General features: G+C 42.1%; 2 protein-coding genes across 2 annotated transcripts; both read right to left on the bottom strand.

The window, feature by feature from the left end:
- Positions 1-5,549: 5,549 nt before the first annotated feature.
- LOC115779967 (nuclear factor 7, brain-like) lies at positions 5,550-6,956 on the bottom strand. Its single transcript, XM_030728872.1, has one exon. The coding sequence runs from the start codon at positions 6,954-6,956 to the stop codon at positions 5,550-5,552; it is 1,407 nt and encodes a 468-aa protein (XP_030584732.1).
- A 7,208-nt stretch (positions 6,957-14,164) lies between these two features.
- Positions 14,165-21,870, bottom strand: LOC115779966 (protein shortage in chiasmata 1 ortholog-like). Its single transcript, XM_030728871.1, is given in 17 exon segments — positions 14,165-14,593; positions 14,595-14,723; positions 15,372-15,521; positions 16,011-16,142; positions 16,480-16,567; positions 16,756-16,877; positions 17,646-17,757; positions 18,195-18,294; positions 18,379-18,535; positions 18,538-18,559; positions 19,307-19,370; positions 19,545-19,604; positions 19,839-19,957; positions 19,959-20,022; positions 20,382-20,469; positions 21,642-21,745; positions 21,852-21,870. Coding segments are annotated over 17 exon segments (1,959 nt in total).
- Between the last annotated feature and the right edge of the window lie 251 nt (positions 21,871-22,121).

The following is a 22,121-nucleotide window of genomic DNA, read 5'->3' as shown; positions in this document are numbered from 1 at the left end:
ACGGCACCCAAACCATCACTGACTGTGGAAACTTTACACTGGACCTCAGCCAACGTGGACTCTGTGCCTCTCCTCTTCCTCCAGACTCTGGGACCTTGATCTCCAAAGGAAATGCAACATTGACTTTTCAGGCTGATTGGGCAGAGAGGTTGTGCAGGAGAGCACAGGATTTAGTCCTAATGACCTTGCATTTGCACACACTGTCAGGGGTCCTTAGGCTGTGATCAGTGACCAGCAGAGGTCCTCTGAGCCACCGGAAAACATAATAGATTATGTCAGTGGTTTAAGCTTCATGAGGCAGGTGAGCAAGCTAAAGAGAAGCTGGAAGGTTCTCAAAAGTAGATGAAGATCATTTGATCGTAGAGTTGAACAGCAGCACTACGGTCCTGTGATCAGTTGTTGAATCACCGTTTCAGGCTAAATCTTTTGGTCCTTGCACTGTTAAGAGAGCATCAGAACAGGATGACCTGATTGAAATGCAAACAAAAGGAAATCTAGTAAAATCTGCCATGTAAACTTGCTCAGGCCATATCATGCTCATTGCCCATCTTCAGACTGGTCTGGTGAGGCAGGTGACTCCACAGTATGTGGAAATCCTTCTTTTAGCCACTGCTGCTGCCTCCACTTCATCTCAGGTGATGAGGAGGAAGGAGGTGTACTGGAAGATGGAGGGTTACAACCTCAGCTTCAAATTCAGAAGCTCTGAGTAACTTGTTTGCTGTATTTGGGACATTTGGATGCAGATAAATGTAACAAATTTATATCATTCAGGCTCATCCATCCTTATTTTCAGATACACCATCACGTACTGATGTAGTGAAGCATAATGATGCTGGTGATACTCAGCCTATTAAACAGCATTTTTACTGGTTGTTTCCTGATAAGCAGGAGATATTAGCAGCTGAGGTACAATATATGCTAGAAAAGGGCATTGCTGAGCCTTCTTCATCTGCTTGGTCATCTCCATGTTTGCTGGTGCAGAAACCAGACTCCACGTTTAGGCCTTTCACTGACCTTCAAAAGATTGATGCAGTCACAAAGCCAGATTCCCATCCTCTTCCCAGAAAGGAGGATTGTGTTGACCAGGTGGGTGCTGCAAAGTTTGTGAGCAAGTTTGACTTTCTTAAAGGATGTTGGCAGGTTCATCGTCATTTTGAAACCTCACTGAAAAAAATCGAGCTCTGTCATCCTCACAGATTTGACTTTGTTTTCACTTTTTTTATTCTGAGCTTGGTCTAAAGTATCAACTCAAAATAAAGATTTGTGACTCTCTCCCACAGGTGTGTGTCCTCCAGCACTGTGGTTGTGTCTCAGGTGTTGTAGAAACTCTGATGTTGGCTAAAGTCAGACGCTGTTGTGTTCAGATGTTCTGTAACAAACTGTCCTCCTCAGTGTCTTCATGCTGACTTACTCGTGTTTATTCTGCTCAAAGTAAACTGGACCAAGAGCATAAATATCAAAACAAGTGTCCATGTCAGATAAAGAAGCACTGCCTTTGTTACATGTTGCTACTTATTGTGTCTACTTTCTATTCTTATTATTTCCCATATATTTAATCAGTAGCTTCCATCTGATGTGGCTGAGTTAAAGCAACACTACACACATGCTGCACACTTGTACAGCTGCATTTCTACTTGCAGGTACAGCTTAAAGGAAATTTTCCATAGAAACGTTTCATTGTCACACTGGGAGTCAAACCTTGTTCATCAGCCATCTGCTGACCTGCGCTCACACATTCATCACCACTAAACACCTCCCTGCTTGAACTCATCCACCACCTTCCAGCCTCCATTCCCTGCTGGAGGAGATGTGATAGAGCAGAGGTCCCCAACCCCCGGGCCGTGGACCGGTACCGGGCCGTGGGACATTTGGTACCGGGCCGCACATAAAGAATAAATAACTTAAATTATTTCCGTTTTACTTATTATCTGCGCCTAAACTATATTTTATTTTGAAAAATGGGCGGATTCGCTCCGTTACTTCCCTCCATGACTTCCTCTTGACGTGTCAAGACGTTTCTGCTCACATGATACGTCACCGCTAAAATTAAACCCAGAAGCTTCAGGCCTGTCTAACGAAATCGGTTGGTTGACCTACATAACGCTTCTTTAAATTTTTGAGTGCTCAACAAGAGTAGAAAAGCGCTATGTAAGAACTAGTCCATTTACCATTTTATTTATCAACACCGGGGATAGCAGTGAGGTAGACCCAGCCATCAAACTGACTCTCCAGCGCTTGACACCGCGGCTCTGCAGCCACGCTCCATGTGAAATCGGCCGAACCCAGTCAAACCAGAAGCCAGCAAAAATGAGTATCAGAGAAACAAGCTCAGGGGGCTTACACTGATTCAGTGTTATGGTGAGTTGTATTTTTCATGCGCTTTATACAGTAAAAATCACCTAAGTCGAAGTCGCACAAATCGGGTTTTCGCTCTAGTTGGATGGCATCTGCAGGTCCTGATTTTTCCTAACATTAATTCCAATAAAATCATCACATAAATCCGTCAGATATTCACCTACCTCGGATGAAAAATCTGGTCCCATTGTAATAAATTTCCAGTTAAATGCATAAACTGGATGAGTTTAGTGCTAAAACCCTCCTCAGCTCCTGTCCGCCCACTTCCATGCATCGGCTCGTTCATGCACAACTACACACACACTAACAACGCCTGGAAATTGTTTTAGTGTTTATATCAGTTCATTTCACCGGGGACAATCGTGGCAAGTGTAAGCTACAACCTTGCACTTACGAGTAAAATTTCAGATTATAAAATTTGCAGAAGCAAATTCATAGATGAAGCAGAAGCCATTGCAGCGAAATTCGATAATAGACCCCAAACTGGGCCATTTGAATCCGACTGAGGTGATTTCTACTGTATTTGTTTTTGCGGTGTATCTTATTTTGAAGGCATGTTTTACCATGGCTCTAACAGCTGACCAGGGAGCGCTGTGGGCAGAGAGCCTGTTATTCATGTTGAGGCGGGATGTTACGAGAACGCTGCTGATAGAGTTGCATACGAATACAAAGTGGATTCACGTTTTTTATTATTATACGTAGAAAATATCACACTTGGTTATGGTCGTATCATTTATTTTGACGTATTTATTCGCCACACCTTAAAAGCCGGTCCGTGGAAACATTTTCTAACACTAAACCGGTCCGCGGCTCAAAAAAGGTTGGAGACCACTGTGATAGAGGACGCACAGGTGTGTGTTTCTGTGAGTGGTTTTACCTGTGCTGTATAGAAGAGGTGTAACAAAAAGCTGGAATATGCAAATCATGAGGACTCTGTGACCTGTTTGTTTTCATGAGTTTTAGTAATTTAAGATCATCCACTGTGTGATGAAACTTTGTGCTCTTCAGTCTTTGCCTTCGGGGGGGCTTCATCTGGGACCTCCCTCTCCCGTTTGCTGGGGAGGGCATGCAGTTGGTGTTGGGGTGTGTGGCCATGGCTCTTCAGTGCTCTTGATGGGTTGCGGACAGCCCAGGTGTCCTGGATCTTTCTCTATCCGTCTCGGGCTTCTGGTGGGTGGAGCTGCAGCTTTCCACCTTCATTAGTAAGTACATTTCATGACATGCACACAGACACACAAAGACACTCACTCTTACTCATTCAGGCACAGTATAGCAGGACTGTTTTGTGTAGCCATGCTTTCTTTCTGTCTTTTGTTTTCCTTATAAATTGCATTATTTGTTCTTTTGTATGCTGTTTTATCTTTTTTATTTATTTATTTATTTTAAGGTGCAGCAGTTGATGAACCATTGTGGTTTATCTGCTTGTGCTCTGTCCTCACTATCCCCCTTTTCCTATTTTCTCCTTTTTTTCTTTTATTTCAACTCATCGTAAGGACACCTGTATATGTATGGGAAAAATAACACAAATAGATAAAATAAGAGGACAAACATTAACAAGAGGAGCCTATAGAGAATCTATAGAGCTCATCTTGGAAGAGTAAATATGTCTGGCACAACAGTGCATTCAGATCACAATTCTGCTGCAAAATCTGTCAGACATGACGGGCTAAAAAAAAAAAAAGACCCCAACCATCCCAACTATGGACTCTGCTCTACTTCTGTCTGTTCAGGTCAGGGAAGAGGTTTGACTTCCTGAAGGTTAAAACAGAGAAGACTCAGGACAGCTGATGGACCCCCCCCCCCCCCCCCCCCCCACACACACACACACACACACAAACAACATGCGCTCTCTGAGTGTATCTATATATTTAGTGTATATATTTTGTTACACTTTTATATTATATATTTTTTAATATATTTCAATTATGTTATTTTCACTTTAAGTTAGTGTATAATCTGAGAATATCTTTCATCGGGCTGTTGTGTAAGGGCAGTCATCAAAACATTTCACTGCTAGTTGAACCTTGTATGATCATGAATGAGAGAAACTTTGATTTGGACTGAAGGATTTTAATGGACCAACTTACAGGTGCATTACTGCCACCTACTGGACTGGAGTGTGGATGGAGATTAGCAGGGAAGCAAAAATTTTATAATCTGTTTTTAAACATTTAAAAGGCAAAAACAAACAAACCAAAACCTTCCTTAAAGAAAACTAATAACCCTCAGTGGCTCAAATATCGTGATATGGAAACAGGTCCTTTGGTGTTTGTGTAACTGCTGTGAGTTCCATGAACGCAACACAGCAAAATCAAAGGCCAGATTGAATTCAGACCGTTGGATCAATAATTTCTGTGAGCCTTTACAACAAAGCACCTCTGCTGCTGCTGTGGAGCAAAATAATAATCAATCACAGAGCAAATGTTTGCTGTAACCCCCGGATAAGAACAGGAAAAGAAAGCATGAACAAAACGTCTGATAGAGACAATAAATCTTTGTGAGCTTAAGCTGACATAAACACACTGGAACAAACAGCAACTTTAACAGCATCAGTGTTCAAGAATGATCAAATCAGTGTTTGTGTTCATAGACATACAGAACATGGACTCATATGTGAGCCTCTGGTGTCTTTAGCTCTCATTTTCTGCTGTTTCATTGGCTAAAACATCAGCAGATGATTTTGTTAAATAGTCTTTAGTTGCAGCTGGAATCAAGAATCTGCAGTTTTCTCTCTAGTTTTTAGTCACTGTGATTTAGACTCAACATTCAGGACAAAGATCAATTTGTAACAATGACAAACACAATTTAAGACATTTCCTGAATATCACTGAATAAATGTAATTGTGTGTCAAACAGTGAACAGTAATCTGTACTGACACACATGGGAAACAAGCAGCAGCTCAATGATTATATCAGCATCAATAATCTGCTTCAAAAATATCAATAAAAATGACTTCAATGCTTTCAAAGGAAAACATCAGAAAGTAACAAAAGAAAACAGTTTTGTTTGGCAGCTGAAAAATAAAGAAAATATACATGTGATCACAAAAGTCTCATTGTGTGCTTTGGGAATATCCTGAACATTATACAAAACAGAAAGATGTGTCCCATCATGTCATTGGTGCTAAAATCTGATTCTAAAGAAAAAAACGCACATTAAAAAATCACCACACAGACGTTAAAAAAGAATCACTTTACTGTGAAATCTGACACATTTTGATATCACAGGTTTTGGCGTCTCCTGATTCTCCAACACTGAAATATGGGAAGAGTTTCTCAGTGAAAGTGTGTCTGTGAGTGCAGATGTGAGTCATGTCTTCAGGGTTGTAGAAGGACACCTCCCCCCTGTCATAGTGCAGCTGGACTCTGATCCTCTGGAGACTCTTCTTCACTGTCACAGTCTGACCAACAGCATCAGTGTATTCTCCACTCCGATGCAGCAAACACCATATTCCATATTTTGGTGAGATAAAAACCTCTCCCTTCCTGTCAGCTGACTCTTTAACTAAACCCAAAATCCAGCCAGGATGGTCTCCCACCTCCACCTCCCAGCTGTGTTTCCCTGAGCTGAAGCCCTCAGAGCCAAAAACAGTGACATACTCAGTGTTTCTCTCTGGATTGTCAGGAAGCTGCTGCTTTGTGTCTCCATGTCTCACACTGGTCAGATCATCAGACAGACAGAGACAGGGGTTTGCAGTGTTTGGGTCCAGAATGACAGGACTGAAGTGGAGCTTCTCCTTGATCTTCTCCCACACTCTGAAGGACAGGTTGCCCAGGTGTTTGGCCACATCTATCAGTGCTCCTGAGAGCAGCTGTGGATCTGACAGTGAGCTCTGGGCTCTGCTCTGAGTGGCTTTATAACTGCTGAGGAATGGCACGCTGTGTTTCTGCAGCTCTTCTTCAACAGCAGAGATGTTGTCTGACAGAGAGGAGATCTGCTCCTCAATCATCTTCATCTCTCTGCTGATAGTCCTCCCCTTCTGCTCCTCTTCCTCCCTCAGAGCTGCCAGTCTGGACTCCTCTTCCTCTCTCAGGAACTGGTGGAGCTTGTTGAACTCTGCTCTGATCTGCCTCTCTGTGGACAACAGCTGCTTCTTGGAGTGTTCAATCACTTCATTGTAGGTTTGCTCCACTTGTTTGTATTTGTTCCTCTTGTCCTGCAGAGACTTTAAGGCAGATTTCAGCTGCTCCTTCAGGTCACTGACTGCTTCTTCTCCAGGAACCACTTTGTGACCATGATGGAGAGAAAACTCACACTCAGGACACACAGCTCTATCTTCATCCACACAGAACCAGTAAGGAACCTCTGGATGTTTCTCACACACCACCTCCTCCCTCTGCTTCTCTTCAGGTGAGCTATCACTCTGCCTCTTAGCAAAGGAGTCAGCAAGTTCTTTGAGAGAAAGATTTATGGATGGTTCATCCTTTGAGGATCTTCTTTTACAAATGGGACAGTTTTTGTTTTTGGCTTGTTCCCAGAATTTCTGCAGGCAGCTTGAACAGAAGCTGTGGCTGCAGCTCAGAGACACAGGATCTCTGAAAGTCTCTGAGCACACATGGCAGCTCAGGAAGTTTTCAACAATTACAAGTTTCTCAGCCATTTCCAACGATTTCCTGATGATTTATTGGTAAGACTCACCAAAATAAAGTCCTTTTTATTCAACAAATTTGTGTTCATCCGCACAGATCCCAGCCTTTAATGCGTCTGCGAAGTACATACGTTAAGTTTCTTTTCCTCTGTTATGGGTGGAGCTGATAGTTATGAGCCTGCCATTTGACTCAGCGCCCACTAGATGGAGCTGTTTGTTACAGGCAGCAAATTGTGCAGCATGAAGGAAAAGGAATGATTTTAGCCTGAAATGAGACGCTCTCTGCTCCGAGGAAGGAGATTCAGTCTCTCTGAGCCTCAAATAAATGTCTACAGCATTTGGGACAGAATGAGATTTTAATATCTCACATATTAAACAACCACGAAGGAGCCTAATCATGTGATGTGTTAAGAGGCTTTTTTTGTTATAGAGTGCATCTTTAAATTTACTTCATGTTTGTTTACTTCAGATGAGAATGACTCTCATATATAACTATATTTGTAAAAGTAATCACCATGATGAATCACAGCTGTCACCATGTGTCTGACATCACTGAGGCAGGAGTTTAAATCTCAGCACTCTGACTTTTTCTGCTCTTTTGCTGCCTGCTTCACTTTGTCACACAGCTTCTATTTATTTAAGTGATTTTTTCTTCTTTTTTTTTTTTAATTCAGTAGATCTGGCCGTAATCAGCTTTCCAAAAAATGTAGTTAATCACGGTTAAATTTATGATTTAACAAAGGGAGGCAATTAAATTTCCACCGAGGGCCATGTAGGTTTGGATGGCTTTTTTCCCCCTTTAATAAATGAAATCATTAAAATCTGAATTTTTAATATTCAAATTTGTTTGATGACCTTTAAGTGTGACAAATATGGAAAAGATGCAAACTATGAAAAATCAGGAAGGAGGTAAAAACCTTTTCACAGCTCTGTATGAAGTGAGTTTACTGAAACACTCACGAAGAAACAGGAAGTAAATGTTGCTGGTTAGTCACTAAATATAACACCTACAGTTCAGACATGTTACTGAGAAATTTATGTTGTATTATAAACAGTCTGAGAACAAGATCCTGCTTTTATGGATAAAAATGAAAAATGTAGAGGAAAAAAGATAAAGTGTTACAGTTTCCTCATTTACTGTCAAATTAAACATCAACTGTTGGGTTTTCTCTGTATTATTGTAGGGTCTTTACCTACAATATAAAGCACTTTGAGGTGACTGCTGTGATTTGCCGCTATATAAATAAAACTGAACTGAATTGGATAGAAGTGCTATTCCAAGTGCTGGTCACCAGCATCTGGCATAAAATCTTGGTCAAATTGAATGTATGGATCATCAAGAATGAGATTGCCATAATGCATCAGTCAGAGCAACAACTGCTTCCCCATTGGCCTTCAGGGTCCATCGGGAACTATGCTACCGTTTGTTGAAGACAAAGAGGAGAGGGGGAAAGGTGTGTTAGGATGCAGCAAGAGTGAAGGAAACACAGGAGAGTGGAGGTTAGAGGTGGGACTATGACTGGTAAAGGGACACAGCTGGCTGATATGATGGAGAGAAGGAAGGTAGATATACTGTGAGAGCAGGAGATCAGGAGGAAGGGAAGGGAGGCAGAGAGAAGTGTAGGTGGATTCAAGCTTTTCTACCATGGTGTAAATAGGAAGTGAAACAGAGTGTGGGTAAGAGGTAGTTAGCTCAACATTGTTTTAACATGATTTTCACTGATGGTGGGAGACAGGAGGCTGAGCTGGAGGTGGCAGAGTTGAAGATTAAGCTTTTCATTGCGAATGACCAATTAGGAGCAGATAGGATTATGAATGGGTAGGCTGAGCAGTTTGGAGACAGAGAGGCAAGATTAAGATGTTTGGACATGTGTAGAAGAGGGACAGTGGATATACTGGATAAAGCATGATGAAGATGGAGTTGGCAGGCAGCAGGAAACGAGGACCACATCAGAGAAGATTTATGGATGTAGTGGAGGAGGACAGAGGGTTGGTGTGACCGAGAAGGATGCTGGGCGATGGAGGCAGATGATCTGCTGTTGCAGCTCCTAAAGGGAGCAGCTAAAACAAGAAGTTGTCATCAATGGAAATAGACGAGTCCACTCTAGAAGTTTTATCCCATTTATCTGCCTCACATATACAGCCGGTATATCACCAGTCACCAACTAGGCTGTGGTGATCGTCTTTGGACTGAGGCAGGAAGCAGAGTCAGCACAAAGGTCGTTTTTGGTACTTCCACCCTGGGTTCATCTTTCAGCCCTGCAGGTTTGAAGTTACCTTTAAATTCCTGCCCACACAGATTATCTGAGGACATCATCTAGCATGGTGTTTGCTTCAAATATTCTTCTAAATAAAGATGGAAACTAATATCACTGATCTTTCCAACCATATCACTGATTATGGATCTGTTTCATGATCTACACCAGTTTTATTTTATTCTTGAAAAGTGTAAACTAACCCACACACAGACCTCTGTCTGGACTCATTGTTGGAACACAGTCTGGGTTTTTGCTGCTGCAAAGTTCTGCACTGTAACATCAGGTATTTACCATGTGGTGATTCTATTGTCTTACTGACCCCTCAAAGTGCTTTAAGCTATAACACATTTAAGCGTGCATGCAGCTCACATTCTGTACAGTAAGCACTTTAACTCAGCTGTGGCCAGTTCATCATTAATAACCAGCAAACCTAACAGGCACATCTCTGGACTGAGGGAGGAACCAAAGAGCACAGAGGCAGTCCCACACTGGGTCAGGGTGTCACAGGGTTACAGCTCCCTTTGGAGGGCCAGCACACACAGATGATTCTGATATTAGAGAACATCGTGTGAGATTCAGCCCATTTTAATGTCACCTGAAAATGAATGGTTACATGAGAAGTTATTCAGAATTACAGTGGGGCATGTGGGCTGTTTTACCAACACTTTCTAAATAGATCTAATATCATGACCCAGAAGACCCCCCCCCCCCCCCCCAGGTTTTTGTTGAAATTCAAGCAGTTCACACCTTAAATCATATTCAAGTATTTAAGGGTCCCAATGAAAAAGAAGATTTAAGAACAGAAACAGAACAATTTTCAGAGAAACTTTCAGCGATCAGTGCAGTGCAAAAATTATTTGCACTGCATTTGATTTAGTGCCATTACATTCACCTGTTTGGATAATGAGACTGTTGGAACACAGACAGTACTAAGACTGTACAGTGCTGTCTCAGTACTGTCCTGTCTCAGTGATGTCCTGGACTGTCTCAGTACTGTCCTGGACTGTCTCAGTACTGTCCTGTGGAAGTAGCAGGCTGCTGCATATTCCTGAAAAAAGGTGAAAAAGAGCAGGAAAAGAGGAAGAGCAGCTGACAGGGATGCAAACTCTTCTTGTTTAGACAAACCTCACATCCTATATTGATACTACAGCGCCACCTGCCTAAGCCAGCAGGTACTGCATGAAATATTAGTCTATTCTTAATTCATAATTTCCCAATTATACAGATTGAGTCAGGCTTTAAATTAACTTTTTAAATGATACCAAAGGCAGAGTACAGCCTGGACATGTTGGCAGTCTATCCCAGGGCACAGGAAGAACCAGTCATGCTCACATTCCCACTTAAAATCACCCAAACTGCACATCTGAGCCGTGGGAGGAAACTGAACCTGGAGAGAATGTGAAGTTTCCACACACAGAGGTGGCTGGTGGACTCAAAGCCAGGACCTTGTTCCTATGAGGCAACAGTGCTAACCACTGCACCCCCGTACCATCCTCTGCAGCTCACTGCTGCATAAAACAAACAAAAAAAAACCCAAGAAGACAGATGCTCAACTTAATAGAAATTTATTCAAGTATAACAAGGTGATATTGCAAGCTTTGCTAAAACAGTCATATATATTTTAAAAAATATTTATTTTGCATTGCACAGTTACAGCCAGGACAGAACCTGAAAGATAACCTTAAAAAAAAAAAAAAAAAAAAAAAAAACTAAAAATATTCTCCACGATACGAGTTATGGTTCTAAGTTTGCATTTTAAAGTTTGATTTACAGGTTCTGCTTGATGGCAAAGCTGTAGATCAACATAATATCAATATAACTGCTGAACCACGATCGAGTCCATAGACAAGGAGGCTTCAGCAACTATTTATATCCCCACGAGGGCAGCACTCAGCAGCCGTCCCACAGCTCAGCCTCCTGCAGCACAAATACGACAGGCCACACACTCCCGGTTTGCTTTGTCAGTGCTGCACATCTCAAAAAGGAAGGTGCACACACTTTTACAGAGGAGTTTACAGTGTTCACAGCATTTAGAGAAAAAAATAAAATAAAAAGGCATTTTCATAGAAAATGTTCTGGTCACAAAGACTCCCAGCATGGCTGAGAACGAGGAAAAATTAGCTTATTCTCTGTCATAAAATAATGATCCACTGTCTATGAAAATGCAGCGAGCTGAAATGACTCCAGCCTGCAGCTCCAACTACGTGAAACAGGGTCATCAGTCGAATCCACACGAATCAAACATGTTCATTCTTTGGGTTCTTCGCCTTTTTAAAGTGCTCAGAGTTTCCAGACGAACGTTTAAAAACGAGAACGTGATGAAGAAAAACCAGCTTATGGTAAAAAGTGACACAAGAAGACCAGAACTATGAGCTGGAATGGGTCTTATTAAACTATGAAACATGTCTGAGTGTAAAAGCAGTTAAATGTAGGAGGCACGTTTTTACAAAGGGGACAGCAAACGCTTTGTGCCCTCACGTGCGTCAGCCCTTATTTTTTTATACAAAGCATTTTTTTTAACCTTAAGACAGAATAAAAGTGCACTGAGCACTGCTCCCCCAGCGGTCACTCTGCAGTTTATGGCTTCAACAGCAGGAAGTTTACAGCCTGTAGCACAGGTGAGACATAAAGGTCCACTAATATTCTAACTTATTAAGGAATAAACAGATCCCTGAGGACTTACAAGTTAAATGATACGGACACGATTAAAAGTCTCTTCGTTCATTAAGAGCTCTGCTCCACATCTTTGGGTTCCATCAGTGAATTAAAAGCTGCTTATTCCAAAAAACAATAATCTGAAAGTCATTTTTATTGCACATCTGAGTCCGTTTTAACCACAGCAGCAAAATGTTTTGCTTTGATTCAGACAAAAAGAAGTGAAAGAAAGAAAAACAGGACGTGATGTCACTCACTGTGACTTATTGAAGGTGAGGAGGAAGACGATTATACCCGTCAGGAGCATCATCATCAGCACCACAGATATCAGGAGGAAGGCCCGACAAACCGGCTGACCCGTCAGCCTGAACAGAGAGCCGCTCGCCCGACCGGACTCGCCGAGACCTTCCGGTGCCGAGCTGGGAACGCCCACATCCAGGGAGTGGTTGATGGATCTCAGAGACGTCAGTGACTGCCGAGGCCATCGCCGTTGACCTTCAGTCGACCTTAAAAAAGGACATTCATTAACAAACAAAGCTTCACGTTTTGTCACACACATCAGTGATCAATAACTGATATGGTGCATAAAGAAAGCCTCCAATGAAGCAGACGTCTGACCCACCATTACATCAGCTCCCAAATCAGATAACATGAATATTAAACTGTCAGCTTCTCTTTGCAACACTGAATAACTTCAGTTTTAGTTTCATGGCTCATTAATCAGACTCTGAGTCAGCATCAAGTCCAGCTGTATTCAGCATATGAGACTAACTGTCACATCCCTTTATTGAAAGCCTACCCTGAGACTGTTCAGCAGCATGTTCCTGTTCATAGATGCTATTAAAAGTGTTCTGTTGCTGATCTCAGGTCAGTGCAGTAAACCTTAAACTTTGAACACTGAAGGTTTGTGGAGTTTGTGGTTCTCTGAGGCTCATTCAGATCTACTTAGATAGTAAATTATGTGATAAAAGGCTGCCTGGCTTTCAGTCAGTACAACTGTAGCTTTGGATTGAACAGTGTGCAAAACATACTGCTGACCTTTTGACCTGCAGCTTCCCTTTGCTGCGGAGGAAGTGGATGCTGTAGACTCTCTGCACAGCAGCTGGAAGGTAAGACAAAATGTTTGAGTCTGTGGCCAGTTTGGGAAGGCCAAGCGTGGGCAAGGGCGTGAAGCTGCGGCACAGCGGGCACTGGATGGCGCTGGGCTCAGTCGACTTGACATTGATGCGTGCCAGGCACTCCAGGCAGAACGTGTGCTTGCACTGGAGCATCTTGGGGCAGCGGAAGATGCTGTTAAATTGACTGAAGCAGATGGCGCACTCCAGGTCCGGACAGTTTTTCTCAGAGCGCTCGGCTGGGAGGGGAAATGGGTGGAGGTCTGAGGAGGGGACGATCACAGAGACCTGATATGAAGAGCCTGGAAGAGGGTAGGGATTCTCTGTGAAAGCAGGCTCTGGAGAGGAGACTAAAGCTAGAGCAGACTGAGGACTGGAGCCGACACTGAACTCTGGATTTGAGTCTGGAAGCTGCAGTGCGGTGCTCGGTGATGGGACCGAGTCTTGACATCCTGCGTGGTCTGATGAGGCCTGGTGTGAAATTATAACAGAACTACGATCCGTCTGGATGACTGGAGGAGATGGATCGTACGAAGGATCAGAAGCCGATTCTAGGGGAGGGGGTTGTGAACAAGATGCTGCGACGCCGCTTGGATGAGAGTTCGATACGAATCGCTGTAGGGGTTCATGACGCGTGTGCCGACAGGCTGATCACCGAAGAGAGGAACAGCTCTGAGACGGAGGCTGAGCCTTCAGTAACCCGGGACAAGAAGCATCAGTTGTGGATTAAGAGACAGGATGGAGGGATGATAATGCCCCCCAGTCTTCAGCTCATCACAGCCTTTCCAAACTCTAAAAAAATAAGGAAACCTGGTCAGTTAGTACGAACCAACAACACCAAATCTTATTGCCTTGGTAGAGTCTACACTGACATGAGCATTCCTGCATCATTAAAATGGATGACAGGAAGTACAAAGGCAAACAGGAATAATATATAAATAATATAAATAACTAATAAACTACAGAACAATATACAAACTAAGAATCTAAACGATAAGTAAACTTAAAAACAATGAAACCAAAAGAACACAAAACGCAGGACCGTGACAATAACCTGACGTTCCCTCACTGAGCCCCACATCCGTCCACAGAGTTCAGGAAGCTGATCTGTGATGAGCTCAAACATTTCCTGATCCATGATCTGCTTCTCCAGAGGAAGACAGGGCTGCATTAAATGCACTGAATCATTAGTTTAAAGGTCATTGTAGAGTGTAGGGTATGTGGACATTTGGGTGCTGGCTGGTTTCTGGAGGATGGGACTGGAACTGAAGGTGGAGTCCAGTTTGAACGGAGTGTCAGCAGGGTGTAAAGACAAGGTGTAATCGTTTGGTGGAGCCCTGTGTGTCCACTCATTGACTGATCTTTCAACAACCCTCCCCACCACCCCGGGTAGGCTCCTCCAGCCAGAAAGCTTCCCATCCTCTTTCCGTGGATCACTCGCGGTCCAGCTTCCCTGGAAATAAACATCTGGGCTGCCAACAGAATCACTCAGGTCAAGTCTGAAATCTGAATTGCCATCCTGGAGTGTCGGGTCTTGTTTAAAGAAGCTCTCCTCTGCATCCGTGACTCCGAACAGGAAGGTGGTATTCTGGTTGCTACAGAGCAGGTCTGGATGGGGGGGGGGACTTCATGCTTTCATATTCATCAGTATCGGTCTGTGGGCCGCTTTGTTGGGTTATTTCAGTGGTAAAGGTCTGAGGGTATTTTGGATCTGCTGCCAGCGGATACAGGGAGGTGGTGTCACTGAACAGCTAAACCCGGAAGAGAAGGGGAAAAAAAAAAAAATCCCAATTACTTTTTCCTCACAGAAGATAAGATTTGGCAGACTGACATGCATATGAAATTAATGCAGCCACAGATGCTGTTTTATAGCCACACGAATAGTCATTCATTCTACATTTACTTTAGCCTGTCTCGCAACAGAGATAGGAAGTGGAGCCACAACCTCCCCTTTGCAACCGGAGGTGTCGCCCTCTGCTGGCCAATAATGAATGCAGGTCTAAGGCACTTCCATGTTAGCGCTCTATGCTTACAATGTTTGTTCTCTGGCTCATTGCCTGTGTTGCCAGATGTGAGATCCACTGGTGCACCTGTAGCATGTGTAACCATGAACGGTTCACACCTGTGCCACGTGTAGGACTGTGCCTTACTACGTTTGTGAACAATCAAAGTTTCTGAACTCTGATCACACCTCAAAATGGTAGAAAATGCACAGCTGTTATAGAAATATGCATATCTCTTTAAATAATTTTTAAAATAATTTTTAAAGAACTCTGATAGAGCGACACTGATCCAGCTTAAACTAGGAGTGCGGTACTGGGGTAACTGAACAGTACTTTCCCTTCAGTCTAGAATAATAATGTGTTTATAAAATGAGAATATTTACTGCATCTGATCACCTTGAGCACTTTATGTGGCACCTCAGGGAGCAGCTCCTTGAGCTGAGACAGAGAGGCCGCCAGGAGCCACTGGAAGGATGGAGCTCTGCTCAGCATCAGCTGTCCAACCAGAGGGTTGATGCCAGGGAACTGTGACAAGCTCTTTTCTTCCTGGTGGAAGCAAAAGAAATAAACAATGACAAATCAGAATCAGAGCAACTTTTGTCTATAGCAGGGGTGTCAAACTCCTGGCCCTGCCCCCTCCTTCTGGTCCGCGAATTGATGTCAAAAATAACATACAATTTGGCCCTTTAAGTTACTTTTTTGACATTTCGCTTTCCCCTCCAAATAAAAGGGTAAACCTCTTAATTATTGTGCACACAGTCAATCATTTTGGTTGTGTTTTGGTCTCCAACCACTAGTTTCTGTAGTGTGACCGTAGAAATATGAAAACAGAACTGAAGGCTCACTTTCTAAATGTACGCCGTCCAGCTATCCTTTAGGAGTACAAATGGATTCCTTTAATTAGTCATAGCTAAAAAATACAAACATGCCCTTAAGAATGGAGTCGAAACACTGCTTTAGTTCACCACTGAACTGATGTGAATTATTCTACATTTTTCTCTATGAATGGCTTTGGTTTTGGGATTCGAGGCTCACCTGTGAGGGCATCACAGTGAGCCAGTCTCTATTCAGGAAGCTGAGAGGGTCTCTGTCACTGGACATCAGGCGGTGGAAGCAAATTCGACTGACGGACTTTGCTATTTCCAAAAGATCCGACACTATCAGCACCTGCAGGACAGAGTTCAGAAATGACTAGATCCCATTGTTCATTTTTTCAAAACTTTTAGTCTTTTTGTTTAAAATATTCATCCAGAAACCTCATTAATTTGATTTAAAATGAAATAGTCTTTCTTCTTAGGATTCTATTTTCATGTGAATGGAAATAGACCCCAAAGTAGAACTGAGAGAACATGAAGACCAAACATCAGTTCAGCCATTTATACCTTTGCCAGCATTTTATGGGTAACTAAAGGCTGTGCTCAGCATTTCTTTAGAAATTGAAAAGATTGGGTAAAACAAACAAATGAAAGATCAGTTACAGGCAGGAGTAACATTTATGTTATACCTTCACATCCAGATCCTCAGACTTCATGCTGAACAGCACCAGAGATGAATAGACCAACACCAAGTTGTTGAAGGCTTCACTGGAAAATCTGCAGAGACACAATCCAGAGTGAGCCTTTGTGTATCGTACTAATGTTTAGCAGACATAAATCAGGACCTGCCTCACTTTGGAAGATGAAATCATCAGATTTTAGGAGGTTTTAGGGTCAATACTTGGTTTAAGATTAAATACACTCTCCATGAGAGGCTGTAAGATGAAGTGTATGTGGACACCCACCCTCCTCCCTGACTGTCTGGGCAGTGGAGAATGAGCCAGCACAAGCTGTACTGAAGAGAGAGAGCAGTCAGCCTCATCACCAGCCCCTCACTGGCTCGCTCGTGACACAGTTCATCCTGCTGCTACACACACACACACACACACACACACACACACACACACACACACACACACACACACACACACACACACACACACACACACACACACACACACAGAGTCAGTGTCAGTAAAAGTATGTGCGTTTTTCTTAAAGTTGTTGCAGAGTTTATTGTTCAGCATTTCCACACAATACTCAAGAGGCTCATTACAGCTGGCGGGACAAAAAACACGAGGAAATCCACCCTCACAGCAACTAAGTGTGTACGTGTGTCTGGCTTCATGAGGACTGATCTGACTTTGAGACTCTGGGAGTGAGGCTGATGTAGCCAAACCTCCCTCTGAAGGCTGTCTGAAGGATAACACTTATTTTAGGGTTCAGGTTAGAAAGACCTTTATTCGGGGGGGGTAGTGCACTATGTTCACGTACCATGTACACGTTAATCACAAGTAGGCGAACCACTAAAATCAGTGCATAATAACCTGTATTTATTAAAAATTTTAAAAAACAGGTGGGGGTAGGGGAAAACGTTCAGCCATAGAGGTATTATAAGAGACATGGGTTTTCTGTTTTTAAATCAGAGTTGTATAGTGATTCTGTAAAAGTCATTTTAAAGTCCAGTGATCACCGAAATGAAAGTTACATAATGCTACAAAATAACTGAAATATTACACTGAAATGTCTAAAGAAAACTTTTTTTTTCCATATTCATTGAGTCTACTGTCATTAGATTTACATTAACATCTCTATATAATATCAGTTAGGTTCCTGCTTCTGTGTTTCCTGGTACCTGAATGACAATGGCGGTGCTTTCATCCACTGTGATCACCGTGTAGTTGTGGATCCCCCCGAGCATCTGCAGGGAAGGAGAGTGGCTCCTCTCCAGCACCGTCACATTGAACCTGCGACAGACACGTTTCACCGCACAACTAAACAGCAGCTCACCATTGCTGGGAGGAAGAAACGTGATCAAAAAATGACCTCTGCTGTCTGAAGGTAAGGATAATCCATACAAGGCAGAGGCAGAATATTGACTGATTGACTTTTAGCTGTCAGGCTCATAATTAACTGTTAAAATGTCAAAAGTGATGCAGCAGAAGAGGAGAGGAGAGGAGAGGAGAGGAGAGGAGAGGAGAGGAGAGGAGAGGAGAGGAGAGGAGAGGAATATAAATGTAGGATGAATGACCTCACTCACACTTAAATTCGCATTCAAAGTATTGGCCTGAGCACAAAGACTTGTGGACTTTGACCTACTCAAATCATGTAAAAATTATCCCGATGCTGGTTGGTCATTTAACTTGTTATTGGACTGCAGGTGTTTTTGCTCATTTGAACTCACCCTGACTCGAGTGTTTGCAGCAGCAGCGAACAGTTAAGAAGCCCCTTCGTCACGAATAACACGTATGGCACATTGTCCTCCAGACACCACAAGGTATTCTCTTTAGGAAAACAAGCACATTTAACAGGATCTAAACAAAAATATCTTCAATAATATCAATAAGTTGAATGTGGTGGCAGCTGACCAGCATCACAGATGCTGGTGTTGAACGTTAGGTGGCTGATGCTCCTCTCCCTACAGATCGCAGACCACGGAGACTGGCCTGGATGGTCGTACTCAACCACCAGAGAGAAACAGGTCCAGGGGAAGTTGGGGCCAATATCCTGTTCATACACCACACACACACACACACACTGTCAGGCACACTGGGAACAGGACAGAGTGTGAGAACAGCATGTTTAGTCATACTTATTCAGACAGCGTGACGAATGACCCCTAAACTGAAGATCACTATAAACAGCTATTACATGTATACATTTTGTTATTGCCAGAATATAAAATAATGCCATATTCTGGTTGTGATTTATAAGTAATTTGCTGAAATTAGGCTGTGATCTGGACTAAAAACAAACAGAAAAGAATTATACACTCAACATATATCTCAATATTTTCAATAGGCTCTTCTAATATATGTTTTAACATATTTGAGCACAAACCAGGATGTGAGTGATATCCAAACTAAACAGTGAGCGAAAGATAATCTTAAAAGTGGTGTCACACACGACTCCTGGTCAAAAGTCTTGGTGCCGACACGTGCTCTGCTGCCCTTTGGAACTGAAAACACTCCTCTAAGTCTTTTCAGAAACGCCCTCCTGAGGCAGCTCAAACGGTACGAACAAAAAAACCTGTAACAAATAACCTGAAGAACTTGTTGGGGAATCCTCATAAGAAGTTGATAATTAAAAAAGCAATCTATTTTTAAATGTTAATAACCTCAAACTTTATTAACCAGCTCTCTTTCCTTCTAGCTATCAAAATTCTATACATCTTGAAATCTGCTCGACAGTTTAGATGAATAGATGATTTTTTTTTTTTTTTTTTTTTTTAAATTTTATATTATTTTTTTTAAATTTTTTTTTAAATAATAAAAAAAAATGAATAGATGATTTTACCTGCTGACTACAGCGGCACCGTTCAGCTTTTTCTCATCCTGCTCTGGACAAACTGCAGCTACGCCTCAAACAGCAAAAAACGCAAATACAATTAACTGTTTGAAGTCATCTGTTTGCCTTATTTTTCTTTGAATATTGTTTTAGTTTAGTAACCCTTTCTTCCACAGTGCTGTATTTATTTATTTTTTTTTAGTGCTGCTGATAATGTGATGACTGACCTGGTCAGTGTGCTGCTCACCTGTAACCTGGTTCAAGCTGCTGATTATTGTTGATCTGCTGCCATCAGAGTCAACTGATACTGTACGATGATAAGAATCTGCACAGACAAATAAACGGAGCTCTTATTGAGTGTTTTTCACAGAAACATTTATGACTTCCAGCTACAACTTAGCTGATAGAATAATAGGACTGATGACACACACACACACACACACACACACACACACACACACACACACACACACACACACACACACACACACACACACACACACACACACACACAGTGTATTTTATCTCTTGTTTCAAACACTGACTTTATCTGAGGTATTCTGCCCTTTCCTGCTGTTCAGCCACTCAGCCACCAGCTGCTGCAGCTTCTGCAGTTTGAGGCTGGGCTCTTGGTTCTTCTGACTGAGGTAGAGTCTGCAGCAGCCTCTTCAGCAGCTGCTGCAGACTCTGCTCTGCACACGCCTCAGCTGCCTTCGTCAGGTACTCTGTTGTTCATGAAGAGAACACTGTAAATCTCACAATACGGTGTCTGTTTAATTTAAAGCTTGATGTAAACACTGAATCTAAAGTTAAGGCCTCAGAAATCCCAGCTTCTTGTTTTGAGTGATGGGATCCCAACTGATTGCGTAACTTCTGTCTGGAATATTTACAGGAGATATTTCTGTATTTTGCCCCGGCTGTCTTTCACTGGCTCGACATGGACATCGCTTTCACAAAAACTGAAAATATACTATAATAAAACTAGCATCATCATGAAATTTACTTTGACTTAACCGTCCAGCTTTAACATTTTAAACTAACTTAATAAAGTTTGGCTGCTGGTATGACAGCAGTTCATACTGACCCAGACCCGTACTGAGGTCGCACTTCAGCAGCATCTCCTTAAATGTCACCAGCACATGGATCAGAGCCACCTGGTTGAAAAGCACTTCCTGATATGCAACACAGTGGGAGAGGGAGTAGATAATTTACTTCCTTCAAATGACGAAGCTGAAGTTGGTTTCCGATTGCAGCTTCCGATTCAGGAAATGGCTAAAGGGCCATTCCACTGGATCACATTAGAACTGCTCCAGCTCCAAAACTACAACACCTACACATTTCAAACCTGGACTAGATTATTCTGTACTAATAGCAGAGTATTTAAAACCAAGTGTGTGATTAGTGAAACCTTGATCTGATTTGTGAAACTTCAATAAAGGGTGATTTCAGCACCTTTTTTCCGTCTGGATCACATTAGAACTGCTCCAGCTCCAAAACTACAACACCTACACATTTCAAACCTGGACTAGATTATTCTGTACTAATAGCAGAGTATTTAAAACCAAGTGTGTGATTTGTGAACTCTTTATCTGATTTGTGAAACTTCAATAAAGGGCCATTTCAGCACTTTTTTTCCCATCTGGATCACACTAGAACTGCCCCAGCTCCAAAACTACAACACCTACACACTTCAAACCTGGATTAGATTATACTAAACTGATAGCAGAATACTTTAAACCATGTGTGTGATTTGTGAAATCTTTATCTGATTTGTGAAACTTCAATAAAGGGCCATTTCAGCACTTTTTTTCCCATCTGGATCACACTAGAACTGCCCCAGCTCCAAAACTACAACACCTACACACTTCAAACCTGGATTAGATTATACTAAACTGATAGCAGAATACTTTAAACCATGTGTGTGATTTGTGAAATCTTTATCTGATTTGTGAAACTTCAATAAAGGGCCATTTCAGCACTTTTTTTCCCATCTGGATCACACTAGAACTGCCCCAGCTCCAAAACTACAACGCCTACACACTTCAAACCTGGATTAGATTATACTAAACTGATAGCAGAATACTTTAAACCATGTGTGTGATTTGTGAAATCTTTATCTGATTTGTGAAACTTCAATAAAGGGCCATTTCAGCACTTTTTTTCCCATCTGGATCACACTAGAACTGCCCCAGCTCCAAAACTACAACGCCTACACACTTCAAACCTGGACTAGATTATTCTATTGTACTGGCTTAATAATTAGAGCACAATGAAAAGAAAAGTCCAAATAGGCAAGTGTGTGTTAGTATGACAAGCCCTAGTTAAAACCATAAACATGCCAAACTTCAAACTTGTAAACACTTTTATTTCGGAGCTTTTCTTTGAGTTTTATGATTTGATCGTCTCTGTATTTCTGCTCGTAGTTGCATGAGAAGCTCTCCTCTCTAACTGCAAAAAAGGCATTAAGTTATGAATCACTTGAATTCTTTTTCTGTTTCTTATACATGATTATTTTTAGATTGTCATATTGCTTCAGTCATTTTAATTCTCTTACCTCTCCTCCACTTGGCCATGTTCAATTTGTTCCACTGCCTCAGCCCTGGTTAGTGCTCTGGTGTTTTCCAGTGCATTTATGAATGCCTGCGTTACATCCAAAAATGTAATGGTAAAAACTGTTTTCTAAAAATACAAATATTTACTTTACATTCTAATAAAGGTTACAAAGGGTTTACGCTAACATGTTTCATTATTTCAGACCCTGCTTCACCTCACCTATTTCTACCTAGGCGTTGTAGTTTTGGAGCTGGGGCAGTTCTAGTGTGAT

This window comes from Archocentrus centrarchus, chromosome 5 (assembly GCF_007364275.1).
Source record: "Archocentrus centrarchus isolate MPI-CPG fArcCen1 chromosome 5, fArcCen1, whole genome shotgun sequence".
In the NCBI taxonomy this organism is placed as follows: Eukaryota; Metazoa; Chordata; class Actinopteri; order Cichliformes; family Cichlidae; genus Archocentrus; species Archocentrus centrarchus.
Note: the sequence above shows the minus strand (reverse complement) of the source record. Positions and strands in the feature narration are given on the sequence as shown.

Excerpts from the sequence above, each read along its gene's own strand:
- LOC115779967 (XM_030728872.1), bottom strand. The coding sequence starts at position 6,956 with ATGGCTGAGAAACTTGTAATTGTTGAAAACTTCCTGAGCTGCCATGTG.